The sequence below is a fragment of the Prunus persica genome, chromosome G1, assembly GCF_000346465.2.
Source record: "Prunus persica cultivar Lovell chromosome G1, Prunus_persica_NCBIv2, whole genome shotgun sequence".
NCBI classification, from domain to species: Eukaryota; Viridiplantae; Streptophyta; class Magnoliopsida; order Rosales; family Rosaceae; genus Prunus; species Prunus persica.
This window is the reverse complement of record NC_034009.1, coordinates 25,218,429-25,232,935: the sequence shown is the minus strand read 5'-3', so window position 1 is coordinate 25,232,935 and position 14,507 is coordinate 25,218,429. Positions and strand designations below refer to the sequence as shown.

At 37.5% G+C, this 14,507-nt stretch overlaps 3 protein-coding genes and 1 long non-coding RNA gene across 4 annotated transcripts; 1 reads left to right on the top strand and 3 right to left on the bottom strand.

The window, feature by feature from the left end:
- LOC109946930 lies at window positions 7,101–8,870 on the top strand. The gene is made up of 3 exons (XM_020556105.1): window positions 7,101–7,332; window positions 7,403–7,534; window positions 7,819–8,870. Exons 1-3 carry the CDS (start codon window positions 7,101–7,103, stop codon window positions 8,868–8,870), a joined length of 1,416 nt encoding a protein of 471 aa, XP_020411694.1.
- Window positions 9,456–9,955, bottom strand: LOC109946752. Its single transcript, XR_002269820.1, has 2 exons — window positions 9,795–9,955; window positions 9,456–9,710 (listed from the first exon to the last, which is right to left on the bottom strand). It is a non-coding gene; the product is annotated as an uncharacterized LOC109946752 (long non-coding RNA).
- On the bottom strand, window positions 10,811–11,908 carry LOC109946666 (glutamic acid-rich protein-like). The gene is made up of 3 exons (XM_020555171.1): window positions 11,572–11,908; window positions 11,339–11,529; window positions 10,811–11,111 (listed from the first exon to the last, which is right to left on the bottom strand). The coding sequence occupies exons 1-3, from the start codon at window positions 11,834–11,836 to the stop codon at window positions 10,875–10,877; spliced, it is 693 nt and encodes a 230-aa protein (XP_020410760.1). The 5' UTR covers window positions 11,837–11,908; the 3' UTR covers window positions 10,811–10,874.
- LOC109946914 lies at window positions 11,936–13,542 on the bottom strand. The gene is made up of 4 exons (XM_020556104.1): window positions 12,899–13,542; window positions 12,628–12,762; window positions 12,325–12,552; window positions 11,936–12,232 (listed from the first exon to the last, which is right to left on the bottom strand). The coding sequence occupies exons 1-4, from the start codon at window positions 12,992–12,994 to the stop codon at window positions 11,936–11,938; spliced, it is 756 nt and encodes a 251-aa protein (XP_020411693.1). The 5' UTR covers window positions 12,995–13,542.

Genomic DNA, 14,507 nt, shown 5'->3' with positions numbered 1-14,507 from the left:
GCGTGCAGACTACCCAATCAAGTGTCTACAGCAACACCCCGTCAAGGATGCCCCGGGTTTCGACATTTCCAAGTATCTCAAGTTTCCATATCCAAGTTCCAAATCCGGGGAGGAACATAGGGTAATGCTTATAACACTTCAAACTGACCTTCTAAACTCAATTGTTTCCACAACCTCACCTCAACAACCCCACACATAACCAAACATATATAGAAATTCTCAAAATCCATACATACATACTCAAGATACTCAAATATGTCAAAACCCAAAATATATTGCAAAAGCTTTATAAACACATCAAATTCAACGATTGAATATATAATATATCCAATACACCATTAAAACATTGTGCATAATTTTTCCATCAATAAAACGATGCATATGATTTGAAAACAAAGTCCACTCACAAGTAGTCCCACGCTGCTTGATCTTGAGAGGGTCCCGCCTGTTGCGTATGCATGGTTGGAGAACCTATTTCAGAATACGATTACGAGATTAACACAAATCGCTTTGAATGAGAACTTTAAATCAAAATCCTAATTTCCCGAGTTTCTAATGAGTGCACAAGAAACGGGACAATTCGAAAGTTCCTAAGGGTCCCACGAGGTTTAGGATACACATCTTGTAAGTTAGGTCCGAATCGGGTGATCAGATCGCTCACGATCGTACGATTGAACGATTATCGCAAAATGCAAATTTTAAGTTATTGAATTGGAACATCCGAGGCTCCGATTCACAATCTGCAAATTCCTACATGACCCTAGGAATGTCTAGATTAACATATATAGAATTCGAGACAATCCAAAGGTTCAAACTTATTAAACCTGGATAACGCACAATAGGTGAAATTCGTTCGGGGTTCAAACGTCAACCAAATTGAAATCCGAAAGTACCTACGCGCTCATGAGGACCAGGAGATCACATCGGGACACAATGCCCCTTTTCTACAATGTGACGGCAGTGCGTGGGTGTCCAAAGCGATAATGCTTCGCTGAAAAAATCTCAAAATTACGGCTCAAGACTCCTACCCTAGGTGTAGCACCCTATTTGGAGTCACTTTTGTTCTTGGGCCTCCTCCAAAAAGTGACCGGAAGCGGTTGAAATGACGATCTCAAAACTGGCCGAATTCTAATTCGAAAATCAAACTACCTAAGCTCAAAATTGATGAAATCCTACCCAACCATCAGCTATATCATGAAAAATAGGTGAGAAAGCATACCTCACTTGTCGAAAATGGTGGTCGAATGATGGAGAACGAAGCCGGCTAAAAATTGTCAAAAATTGACGATTTTTCACGGCTTTTTCCAGGGATTCCGGCGATGGCTGATGTCGGAGTTGGTCGGGAATGGCTGCTGGGTTGGCGGCGGTTCTAACCCTACCGGTCTGGTGGCCGGTGGTGGTCGGACGTGGTGGTTTTCGAGAGAGCTGGCGTCGGTTTCAATTTTTCGAAGGGAGGAGCTGGTTCGCGGGGGGGGAGAGAGAGAGATAGAGAGAGAAAGAGAGAAAGGAAAAAAAAATCAGATTTTTATCAAACTTTTTTCAAAATAATTACGATTATGCCATTGAACTTGTTTTGATCGTAACTTCTTCGTTACAACTCCGATTCGAGCCCACTACGTGTCTATGGACTCTTCTCAGTATGATCTACCTAAAAATACTACTTGTTACCTCAAAATCTCTCGAATAAGAAATGACCAAAATACCCCTAACCAACCTCAACCCCAAGGGCAAATTCGTAATTTCAAATTTAATTTAATTAAATAATTTCAAAAGGGAATTTAATTGGAGTCAGGGTGTTATAGTTAAGTTATGATGAGATCTCAATAGATGGACTTTATCAACTATGGTTATGTCATGGTCGTGTACCTCATTAAATCCTACAACAATGTACTTATTCTTGTCTTGTACCTTTAAAATCGCAAGTTTAGCCTTGCAACTAGTTCGAGTACAACCTTGATGTCTTCTCTTATTACTAACATTGTTTGTCAATGAATACCATTGTTTACAACATACATATTCTTTCCTTGTTGCCTCTCCTGTCAATGTGCACGTCCTCGTTGTAGAACACCAAATGCTGAATCCGACTTTTTGCGGCATACATATTATAGAACTTGAACACATCCTCACATCAATCAAATTGAAGTCCCAATTTTGGTTTGAACTCCGAACTTACTTCTGGTGTCACCTGTCCTTCACACTCTATTTCATAATTCTTGCAATTTAACCTTGAATATCACATCACCACCATCATACCAACATTGTCACATGCTTTCAAAGAGCTTTCAAATATATATTAACCAAAATACGATATGCAAATGAGTCTCTGGTGAAATATTGAAGAACTTACATACAAACTAACGTAACTCATGCTGATGCCCAATATTAGAATTGACAAATACAGTATATCACTTACCTTGTAAGTGATTTCGAACTTCAAAATTTTAAAAAATATGACAATGCCGCCCTTTTAGATCTGGATGTCAACTCAACCCTTGTTTCAACCGTGCTCAAGGATTTCAAAACCAAGAGAACAAAATTACAAGGGTTGTGGTCGCCAGTTTCCAACTCAATGCCAATTTCGACGTTGCTCAAGGATTGACGAATGTTTCGACCAGAAAGACCAAACCAAAACGATGAATATAAAATCGAATATTGCTTTGTTTCACCTGAATGAGAAAGCCAAAAAAATAAGGGCACTCTTCAATGTTCTTCCTCAAAGCGAATAAGGAATTACAAGGGGCGCTCTCTCTTTAGTGTTAGTGCCCTTCCTCAAATAGAATATCAGAGCAGATAAAAAAATTGGCCTCATAATTGAACAAAGCGAACAGTTGTTTAGGAGGGAACGTTTGTTTTGGAGGGAGGAGAGAGAAGAATGCCTCGTTCTAATACAAAAGTTTCACTTACAATTGCTTTTCATGCAGCCGTTAGATTAGATCCAACAGTGTTCTCATGTAATGTTCTCATATAGGTGTTCTCACTAGATAACCGCCCCTTTTATTAAGCATTGTCTTAAACATTTTGGTCCTTATGTCTTAAAGAGACCATGTATCTAGAAGGATGGAAGCAACATTATGTTTATTTTTCAGCAAGAAAACCCAAGTGAGTTGGGTACAATCATCAATAAATATGACAAACCAACGAAATCCGTTCGAAGTAACACGAGCCGGACCCCACACATCATAATGCACTAAATCAAAAAGCTTTGCAGCTTTATTGTTACTCAAAGGAATAAGTATAATGGCTCTTGGCCAAAATACATGTCTCACACTTAAAATTGGACTTATCACAAAAGATGAATAAAGATGGAAATATATGCTTAAGGTAGCCAAACGAATGGTCTCCTAAGGGACGATGCCATACCCAAATTTGTTGTTTATCTTTGACAATGTGACTTTGAACAGTATTAATGACATGATCAAGAACTAGTGCAGCAAGCAATGTCAAATAATATAACCTCTCTTGTCACATCTCGGGATCGGCTTCTTCGTAGCGCGATATTGTCCGCTTTGGGCCCCCCTCTCTGCCCTCACAGTTTTGTTTCTAGTAACTCATGAGAAACTTCCCAGTGAGTCATCCATCATGGGATTGCTCTAGCCCAAACTCCTTAACTTCGAAGTTCCCATGACTCCGAAACCAGTGAGCTCCCAAAAGGCCTGGTGCTAGATGAAGGCGGGCATGTACATATAAGGCACATCACCCCTTCTTCGTTGGTCGATGTGGGATGTTACATCTCTTATGCGTTTACCTTGCCAAATCATCTCGTCAGTCTTGAGATTCCAAAAAGAGCAATGTGTGTGATAGAAAATAGCAGAAGTATTAAGTGCTTCAAGTTATTAGACAACTCATCAAAAAATTTAGCATCATAAGTCATATGATCAGAAGAATTACTTTCAATTATCCAAGTATTGGAGCCAATACTTGGAATATAGTCAGAAACGCATAAATTTGTAGAAGCAGCAACAACAGCACCAACAATGGAGTTGTCACCCATGATTGCAGCAGAAACTTAACAGATCATAGCAGAGTACACAATGGAACACAGCAAACGCACAAATACGGCAGATGCACAAAGACAAGAACGTCACGAACACTACAGCACAATACACAAACCCAGGAGGGCACAGACGGCACATGTAGAAAAAATATGGGGCTTGAACATGGATGGGCACAACATACAGGTCACCAAAAAGTAGGCTTTGATGCCAAGTCAAACAATGTGGGATAGAATATCTTTTGATATATTTTCATTCTCCAAAAGGAGGTACTTATAATACAAGTATGTAAATCCTAGTATGGTTATATAAGGAAACAAATAAACTCCTAATTACAAAAAAATTTGTACAAAAGAGAAAGAAATTAAATCCTAATATAATAGAAAATAAATCTCCTAATAAAATTAGTATCTCGCCAACACAATACACATATATATGGCATGCATATCTACCTTCAGTTGCTACAACATTGAATCATTGATGGCTCAACTTCAAAAATATTATAGCCTTGTGCTTCATTTTGGGCTAAACGTTTTTTTTTTCTTTGGTCAATAATATTCCTAAGATTGAGCAAACAAATTTCAGTCAACTTCATTGATTCGAGTGGCAAATTTCTGGAATAATTTAAGGAAATTTGTTTTGATGATTGGTTGACTATCTTCAAGTGGGGATATATATATAAGGCTGAATCATGAATTTTTTAACGGCTAGTTAAAATTATTAGCTCAAAATTTAATGCTTTTTTTCTTTTTTTTGGTACTTACAGTTTCTATATTTTTTTAGAAATAAATGTACACATTAAGTCATATAAATCCTGCTAGTTAATATCTCCATTGACTAATTTTTAATAAACTTTATCATAAAATAAATACATATTCCCTTAGTTCATATTTGCATGGGATAGAGCCCATATGGTAGCATTGTTGCTAGTTCCGTCCGTATATATGTATATACACGAAATAAAATTAGTGTGTATCCTTGTCTTAATAGTTAATATAATAGGTAACAACATTTACATTAGTAGACCTTATAATCATATCAAATTTGTTTCGTAGAAATTTTAGTGCTTCTTTTTTTGGTGAAAATTTTATGAAATTTGTTTGACCTATGAAGATATACTCTATATTTCGCAAATACAATGCAATAAATAGAAATGGGTACCTCGCATTCACTCATAGCCAATAATAATAAAGAAAAATTAGGTTTTAGACATAATTAACTTTATTAATTAGTTTGTAAGATATTGGATATTTTGGTTTTAGTTTTAATACTTAGGAAAAAACTACTATTTTGGATTAGCCCAAAGAGAGGCCCAGATTCGTTGGGCCAGGTAAAAAATAACAACTGATAAGACAATTCTACCCTTCTTCTTAAAAAGCCTGGCCCATTTGTAAACCTACAAAGTAAATGACGCTTTTGCTCCTGAATGTTTAAACAAGGCGCGAGCCTGTTCTTCTCTGTTTCGTTTTCGTCCTCGTTTGTTTGGCAGCAGCGCCTTGTTCTTCTCTGTTTCGTTTTCGTCCTCGTTTGTTTGGCAGGCAGATTTCGTTCGTTTTCGTTTTCGTTCTCGCCGTTGGAGCTTAATTTTCTGGTTGGTTTTCCTTTTATTTCTTCCTTTTTCGTTCGATTATCATGCCGAATCTGTCAGTTTTTTTGTTCGATTATCATGCCGAATCTTTTTCGTTCGATTATCATGCCGCATCCTGTTCCAAAATTCAGTGCAGTTTGTTTGTTTCCTTCTAATTGGATAATCTTTCGTTCGATTATCATGCCGAATCTGTCAGTTTTGGGTTTTTCGAGCTCAGTTTTGTGGCTCGATTTTGTGGCGCGATCTTGTGGCTCAGTTTTGTAGCTCGATTTTTTTTGCCTCCTCTGTTATAAACTGCATCTGTTTGTTGGAGTGTTGGCAGAAACTGCATTGCAGTTTCTGGGTTCATAAAGGCAATGTTACAACTGCTCATGGAGTTAAATGTGTTTTGATATTAGTTTTAGTACTTTTAACGTGGTTTCCTTTTGGTTTCTATTCGATTTGTTTTGCCTCCTCTGTTATAAACTGCATCTGTTTGTTGGAGTGTTGGCAGAAACTGCATTGCAGTTGCAGTTTCTGGTTTCATAAAGGCAATGTTACAACTGCTCATGGAGTTAAATGTGTTTTTATCTAAGTTTTAGTACTTTGAACATGGTTTTCTTTTGGTTTCTATTCAAATTTAAGGGTATGTTATCACATAAAGTGCAATGTTGTTTCTGTTATTTCAGTTTTTGACTATAAACTGCAGTGCAGTTTCTTGTTTCATAATTCGATTTCATACTAATATTTGGATTTCTATTGGAATGTTACAACTGCTCATGTACATTATTTAGTGATTTTAATTGTTTTCTGTTTTTGTTTGTTGTTTTGTTTGCATTTTCAAGGCTAATGGAGGTGTGTGTCATTGCCAAGTGCACATATAAGTCGGAAACCATCATGTTTTCAGTTTCGTCAGAGTCATCCATGGTTGATATTTTGAAGACTTTGTGTCTGAGGTTTAGGGGTTTGCAGTTGGGTTGTTTCACATTACGGTATTCGGTGCCCAGTTATCCGAGTTGTTTTCTAGAAACGGATAGCGATTTGGACTTGATGAGGACATTTTTGTTGATATCAAATGAGAAGACTGTTGATATTTTAGTGAAGGATTTATGCGGGAGCAGTGAATATAGTGGTGATTTTTGTGTAAATAAGGAGTTGATAGCATGTGCAAAGGGCGAGTCGTCGTGTTCTAGTACTGTCGAAGACAGAAACGAGTTTTTGGGCAGGTCGAAGAGAGCAAGTGCTAAGCCTTTGTTGTCGAATGAGTGGGAGACATACATACATCATGTGGGGCAGAAGTTTGACGGTGGTGCAGAGGAGTTCCAGTTAAAATTGTGCAAGTACGCTCTTGAAGTAGGATTTAATTTTTTATATGCCGGCAATGACAAGAAGGGGTGGTTGCTGTTTGTTCGAATAAGATATTGGAGGGTTGCAGCTGACGTGTTTATGCTTCTCGTTGTGAAGCTACTGGCAGTTTTGTAATTCGGACGTTAAATAATGTTCATACATGTGCGGGTCGGATACGGGAATCAAAGAGTAAGATGATGAGGTCTCGTGTGGTGTCCTCCCTCATTGTGGACAGAATTCGTGCAAAACCAGAGCTGAAGCCAGTTGAGATTATACACGAGTTCAAAGATTATTATGGTATAGACATTTCATACTACCACGCATGGTTTGGCAAAGAGTTAGCTAAATTGGACGTTCACGGTGATGAGTCGAAGTCCTTCAACGAGTTAGTGTGGTATGCGGACGCCGTAAAGGAAACTAACACTGGTTCTCTCTACACTCTTGATTGTGAAGCTGGAATTAATCGCTTTCGACGGTTTTTTGTGTCTTTTGGAAGAGCAAGTACAAGGTTTTTTGTGTCTTGCTGGATTTCAATATTGCATACCCTTGTTGTTCATTGATGCTACGTTTTTGAAGAGCAAGTACAAGGGGCAGCTTCTCTGTGCTTCGGGAAAGAATGGAAATCAAGGTATGGTTACTGTAATGTATTGCAGATTTTCATTTGTTGCAATTTTTAACAGAAACTGCATTGCAGTTTCTTGTTTCATAATTCGATTTTATTAATATTTTTTGCATGTCTGTGGGAATGTTGTAACTGCTCATGAACTTAAATGTGTTTTAAACTTAGTTTTAGTACTTGGATCATGGATTTGGCTTTTGGTTTCCTTTCAAATTTGAGCAGATTTGTTTTCATAAACTGCACTGCAGTTTCCCTTTTTTGCTTATACTTGTGCTTTTGGTTTTGTTTTGCAGGGTTTTATCCTCTAGCTTTTGGAGTTGTTGATTCTGAGACAGAGGAGAATTGGACTTGGTTTCTTCAACATTTGGCTTCTATATTGCTATCGATGGGGAGAGTGGTGACCTTTTGCTCGGACCGCAATCAAGGTTTGTTAAATGCAATGGGGTTTGTGTTTCCCGGATGGCCTCATTCTTACTGTTATTATCACCTCAAACAGAATTTGATATCAAAGTACCCGAAGTCAGGTTATGGGAAACTGCTCCAAGACCGTGTTATCAATTTATTTAGTAGATGCGCATATGCTGTTACGGAGGAAGAGTTTAAGGTAGCAATGGAGGAGTTGGTGATTGTTGGGAGTTCGAAAGTGAAGGCATTTATATCTGATTTGTCTAGAGATCACTATGCCAACGCATTTTTCAAAGGAATGCGTTATGGAGAGATGGCAAACAGTTTAGCGGAGTCCTTTAATAATTGGGTTGGTGTGTTTCGAGATTTTCCGGTGCTACCTTTGATAGAAGGGATTCGACAGAAATTGATGGTATTGAATTCTCAACGACGAATTGAAGCGGAGAAGTGGACAACAGTTTTGTGTCCGGAGATGAAAACTAGACCCTGTGAAAATGCGGAGGCCGGTAGGACTTGGGCAGTTCGTCGTTCTAATTGCACTGTTTTTGAAGTATTTGCTGATTATTCTGTGATGGTTGATCTCGAGCAAAGGACTTGTTCTTGCCGTCTTTGGCAAATTGACGGTTTTCCTTGCACACATGCGGTGGCTGCAATCCTAGCAAAGAGAGATTCAGTTTATGATTACGTGGAGTGTTACTACAAAACCGACTTCTTTCGAAAAGCCTATGAGAGTCCTATTTTTTCTATTCCAGATATTGGGAAAGGATTGGGCAGCAATGGTTCTGCAGCTGGAGTTGTGCTTCCGCCAATTACAAAGGGGCCAGTCGGAAGACCACCAACAAAGAGGATCAAAGTTTTTGGTGAATTTAAAAGGCCATTGAAATGCAGTCGGTGCAGTGTTGCTGGGCACAATAGGAAGACTTGCAAGGCTATTATATGAACACTCCTTCTCATTTGACAATTTTTTATTTTAGATATGGTTTAGCGAATGTATAGTCAGTTTCTGCGTTGCACTTTTTGCAAAAACTGTATTGCAGTTTTAGTTGCTTGTAATTGGCTACACAGCTTCTAATTGGATATTGTGATTCTTTTTTGAAGTTAATGAAAATTATACAATTGTTTAATGAGTGGATATTCGTTTTCGACTGCCATTCAATGCTTGTTTTCATATTTTGAGCAGATTTTGTTGCAGAAACTGCATTGCAGTTTCTGTTTATTTCAGATTTTGTTGTAGAAACTACAGTGCAGTTTCTGTTTATTTGTTGCAGATTATGAGCAGAAACTACATTTCAATGCTGACCTACTTAAATGTGTTTTGAACAAAGTTTTAGTACTTTGATTATGGCTTTGGCTTTTGGGTTCTTTTCACATTTTTTGAGCTGATTTTTTATTTTTATTTATTTATATAAACTGCACTGCAGTTTTAATTTGTTGCAGTATTTTTGACCAGAAAATTCAGTGCAGTTTGTTTGTTTCCTTTTCGTTTTGTTGCATCCTGTTCCAAGATTATATTACAGTTTATATGTATAGGAAATATGTTCTCATATACCATAACTAGAAATATTTACAAACATCCACAAGAATTAAGATACATATTGTCTTGAGTTAACGAAAGGCAAATCACTAGAGACGATTAATTACACAGTTTTTGTGGTGTGGGAGTTTTGTGACATATTGTGCTCGATATTCATTCATGAATTTCTTGTCCACGCTTTTTGGAATGGGCTGTCCTTGTGCTATTTTATCCATATAGAACATGACGAACATGCCGCAATCCAATCTGCAAATGAAATACTAGATTAGTTTTTTTTGCTTTTGAATGATTTCAAACTGTAATGAATAGTTGAGTAGACACAATTCTTACGAAGATGCACTTTGTTGAGCACATTCCATGTCATCCTCAAATGGAAACTGCAATGGATTTTGCATAATCCAATTGAGAGTGAGTTCTTCAGTTGGAGTCAAATCTTTTTGTACAAGTGTCGGGGGCCCTTCCTTTTGCTTCACAAGTGTTGGTTTTTTTTTAGTTTCTATGAAGACTCGTGCTTGAGGTCTTATATATTCTAGCCACCCTTCAACAATATTAACCTGTTTAAAGAAGAAGAAAAAAAAGAGAAAAAGAAATGGTAATCAGTGCATTGCATATTATAGTTTTGGTCTGAAATTAGGCAGTATGTATAATACAGAAACTGCAATGCAGTTTCTGTTTTGTTTGTGCTGAGAAATTAAGACAGTTTCATTCCACTTACAAAGTTTCGAGCAATGTCAATGCACCTTTCTTCTTGTCTACGTCCCAACGATCTAAGTGGATTGTAGTGTCTCCACTTTCGTTCATTTTTGTGAAATGTGAGAAGTGTGAAGTGGAACTCTTCTTTTGAAATAATCGGGAAGAAAAGAACACTACATTTCCCGAGTTTTTCAAGTAAGTGTTCATACAGGAACCTGTGCCAAGATGGCTCTTGGAAGCTCATGTAAGCCTGATATCATAGAATGGCAATTTGTTAGTATATATTTTTCGAAAACTGCAGTGCATAGTCTGTTTAAACAATTTTGAATTTTCAAAATAATACTTACCCAAGTCCATGTGGACATGTACTGTGGACTCTCTGTCTGCATGGGCTCTATTTTATCCTCCTCTATTTGGATATAGGCCTCAATAACCTGTTTCACATTGATTGGAGAAAAATGGAATTATAAATGGGTAATATAGGTAGCACAAATAAAAAATACAGTGCAGTGTGTGTTATAGAATTGGTAAATACTTACGTTTTGTGACAGTTCCAGGTCCCATACAATATCTTTGAGATCATGGTTTGTCACTTTCTCATCATTGAGTCCTGCCCAAAAGTTATCACTGCGGATTCGAATACATTAAATTCACAAGATTAGTTTTAGTTTAATTGTAATTAAAAGATGAAAGAATTGTTATTTTGGAATAGAGATATTACCGAAGTTGAGTACTTAAGTAGTGTTTTTCAATTATTTCCCTGTCCGCCTTTGGAATTTTCTGCCACACCTTCCTCTGACCCCATCCTAGTTTTTTCTTTGTTGGCTTTTTTTGTCCTTCATCTTCATCACTTGATTGTTGCAGATCTACAGGTATTGAATCATGAAGGCTCGTTCCTTTTGGGGGATCAGGAATTGGATTTGTGGCATCGGGCTGAGATGCCTCTTGTGTTAACTGCAGATTGAAAGGAAACTAATTAGAAACTTCATTCGATAAAACAGAAACTGCAATGCAGTTTCCATTTCTGTAAAGCAGATAACACACTGCATTGCAGGAAATGGAAACTGCATTGCAGTTTCTGTTTCTGTAAAGCAGATAACACACTGCAATGCATGCAGTTTCTGTTTCTGCAATGCAGAAAATAGAAAAAAGCAGCAGCTTGAACTGCAGTAATTGCATACCTCCTCGGAAGAGATAAGCTTGAATTGTGGTAGTTCTTCATCATCCTTTTTTGCCTCCTTTTTTGTTTTCTTATTTTTTTCGTACACATAGCAAGATGCTTGAAGCCTCTTTCTTTCTCTGTTCTTCACCCTTTGTACTCTTGAAGGAACATCAGGTGTTGGAGCATCTTGCTTCTTCTCTTCTTCTCTCTCTTCTTGTTGCTTCTCTTGTTCTTTATTTTCTTCTTCTCTCCCTTCTTGTTGCTTCTCTTCTTCTTTCTTTTCTTCTTCTTTCTCTTCAACTGGTTGTGTTGGTTGTTTTGTAGGCAGATCCATCTCCATTTCAAAGATTGTTGGGTCTGACAACAAGCTTTGAATTTCTGCCTTGTACTTTCCTTGAATCTCCTTTTTCTTGGCAATCTTCTCCATGTCAATACTAGTTTCCTTGCCTTCCAATTCTGCAATCCTCCTTTTCAGATTTTGTATTTCATTAAGCTGAACTGTAGATTCCACTGTCATGGTGGCAGTCACACATTCTTCATTATCTAATTTCTCTATGTATGTTGCCAACTCCACTTCCAGCTCCTTTGATCTCTTTTCCTCTTGGATAAATATATCTCACAATTCCTTCATTTTCTTCTCACTGTCTTCATTTTTTTCATCCTTCCACAGTTGTAATCTTTCTGGGCAAACGAAGCTAGGATCTTGTTGTTGGCGGTAGTTGATTTGGTCTGTCATGGACTTCACCAAGAGGTCTTGAATTGCAAGAGGTTCTTTTCCAGCTTCATTCTCAAACATTTTCTTCTTTCCAGCCTCTTTTAATTCTGGAGTTTGATCAGCATCATCAGGTTTTCCTTGGTTTTCTGCTTCCTCTGCTTCTCCTTGTTGTCCCTCATCATCTTCTTTTTCTTTTTCCTGCATATTGAACATAAACTAATTAGAAACTGCATTGCATTGGAGGAAACGAAAACCGAAATGCATAATTCACTGTTTAGAGATTCTTATACCTTGTCAAGAGGGTCTCCCTCTTCTCCGGTAGTTTTTCTCTTTTTATATGTTTTCAAAATACCCTGTACAATGAGATTGAATGATTCAGAAACTGCATTGGATAAAATGCAAACTGCAATGTAGAAAACACAAACTGCAATGCACTGTATACAGATTTCAATTACCTTCTCAACAGTGTCTTCCTCTTCCCTGGTAGTTTTTCGCTTTTTAGGAGTTTTGAAAATACCCTGTACAATGAGAATGATTTAGCATGGATTCACATTCAAGATACATTAAAACAGAACATGCGATAAATTGCATACCTCGATGTCATTCAAGTCCTTTATTTGGTTGAATCTTGTGTGGAGTTCCACAAGACTCCATTTAAGAATGGCAGGAGTTTCTTTCTCCTTGCCAAGGATTGGTTGTATGATGTTTGTCCTCTCACACAGTAGAAACTGCACAGTTCAAAAACAAGATATATCAGAAATTAGGTTGGAAACTGCATAGGATAAAACAGAAACTGCATTGCACTAAATGGAAACTGCATTGCCTAAAGCTCAAAATGCATTGCATAAGCCACTGTTTACTTACCAATATTAGGATAGTGCAACCCGAAACAGCTCCTATAGAGGCTTCTCCTCCCTTCTTTGCTTTTGCTTTTGCTTTTGCGGTCAAGGATTCATTCATGTAGGCTGAAACAGCTCTTGCCCACGAATAGCTTCAAAAGTGTGTCTAGATTCACACAGTGCTCAAATAATTTCCAATGCAAAGTAGATGAAGAGTTGGCAAAAAGGAATGTCATGCACAGCAGAATCAATATTAGGCTGACCACCTCCTTGTCGTAATCAACTTCTTCTTCTTCTTCAGCTTCTTTCTTTTCTTTTCCTTTGTTCGTTTTTTTCTTTTGCTCTGTCTTTGCCTTTTCTTTCTTCGGTTGGTTTGCAAAGGCAATTGTCTTTTGTAATTCTGCTTCTACCTGGTTTTTTTTATGGTTTTCCCTTTTCTCCAAAGTGCCTTGATTTGAAGGTAGCAGTGTACCTATCATTGACAAGTTTGACAGATTTGCCTTCATTTGGCAGTCCTAGAATCTGAGTCACTGCATTGCCTGTGATTTGGAATGATTTGGTTCCAAATTTGAAGGACTTTGTATCCGGATCAAATTTCTTGAGCAGCTGTACTAAGTCAAGGTCCGACTTATTCATGTTATTCATGTCAATTCTCTGGCGGTAAAACAGCTCGATCAAGTTCCAGAACGGGGTTTTCTTGAGAAGATTCTTCTGCCTTTCATTGAGCTTGTCCTTTATGTCTCTAATGATGCTGTTGAAAGCATAGGCATTGCACCGAAATTGGACATAGTCCTGGTGCTTTGCTTTCCGATCATAGTTTGTCTTTGGCTTTGTTTTGATCTTTTGAGCCATCATTTTGATTCTGCGCTTTGGTTGGTTTTCAGCTTCATTCTTTTGTGGTGACATTTCTTGTTCCATTTTGTGATATGCACGGCAGTTTGTGGTCAAAATCTGCAACAAACAACCAGAAACTGCTGCTCAAAATTTGATGTGAAAAGAAACCAAAAGGCAAAAACAGTAACAAAAACGAATATCAAAACACATTTAACTTCATGAGCAGTTATAACATTCCCATAAATCCTAGCAAAAAGCACTCTGAAATTGAATTATGGAACCAAAGACTGCAATGCAGTTTCTGGTCAAAATCTGCTACAAACAACCAGAAACCAAAAGGCAAAAACAGTACTGAAACTAATATCAAAACACATTTAACTTCATGAGCAGTTATAACATTCCCATAAATCCTAGCAAAAAACACTCTGAAATTGAATTATGGAACCAGAAACTGCAATGCAGTTTTTGGTCAAAATCTGCTACAAACAACCAGAAACCAAAAGGCAAAAACAGTAGCAAAAACGAATATCAAAACACATTTAACTTCATGAGCAGTTATAACATTCCCATAAATCCTAGCAAAAAGCACTCTGAAATTGAATTATGGAACCAGAAACTGCAATGCAGTTTCTGGTCAAAATCTGCTACAAACAACCAGAAACCAAAAGGCAAAAACAGTAGAAAAAAACGAATATCAAAACACATTTAACTTCATGAGCAGTTATAACATTCCCATAAACCCTAGCAAAAAGCACTCTGAAATTGGAATTATGGGAACCCAGAAACTGCATGCAGTTTCT

Excerpts from the sequence above, each read along its gene's own strand:
- LOC109946930 (XM_020556105.1), top strand. The coding sequence starts at position 7,101 with ATGATGAGGTCTCGTGTGGTGTCCTCCCTCATTGTGGACAGAATTCGT. Across the intron at positions 7,333-7,402 it reads CGTAAAGGAAACTAACACTG|AGCAAGTACAAGGTTTTTTG; the intron begins GTTCTCTCTACA and ends GTCTTTTGGAAG. Across the intron at positions 7,535-7,818 it reads GGGAAAGAATGGAAATCAAG|GGTTTTATCCTCTAGCTTTT; the intron begins GTATGGTTACTG and ends TTTGTTTTGCAG.
- LOC109946914 (XM_020556104.1), bottom strand. The coding sequence starts at position 12,994 with ATGAATGAATCCTTGACCGCAAAAGCAAAAGCAAAAGCAAAGAAGGGA. Across the intron at positions 12,553-12,627 it reads AGGACTTGAATGACATCGAG|GGTATTTTCAAAACTCCTAA; the intron begins GTATGCAATTTA and ends CTCATTGTACAG. Across the intron at positions 12,233-12,324 it reads AGGGAGACCCTCTTGACAAG|GAAAAAGAAAAAGAAGATGA; the intron begins GTATAAGAATCT and ends TTCAATATGCAG.
- LOC109946666 (XM_020555171.1), bottom strand. The coding sequence starts at position 11,836 with ATGACAGTGGAATCTACAGTTCAGCTTAATGAAATACAAAATCTGAAA. Across the intron at positions 11,530-11,571 it reads AGAAGAGAAGCAACAAGAAG|AGAGAGAAGAAGAGAAGAAG; the intron begins GGAGAGAAGAAG and ends AGCAACAAGAAG. Across the intron at positions 11,112-11,338 it reads AGCTTATCTCTTCCGAGGAG|TTAACACAAGAGGCATCTCA; the intron begins GTATGCAATTAC and ends TTCAATCTGCAG.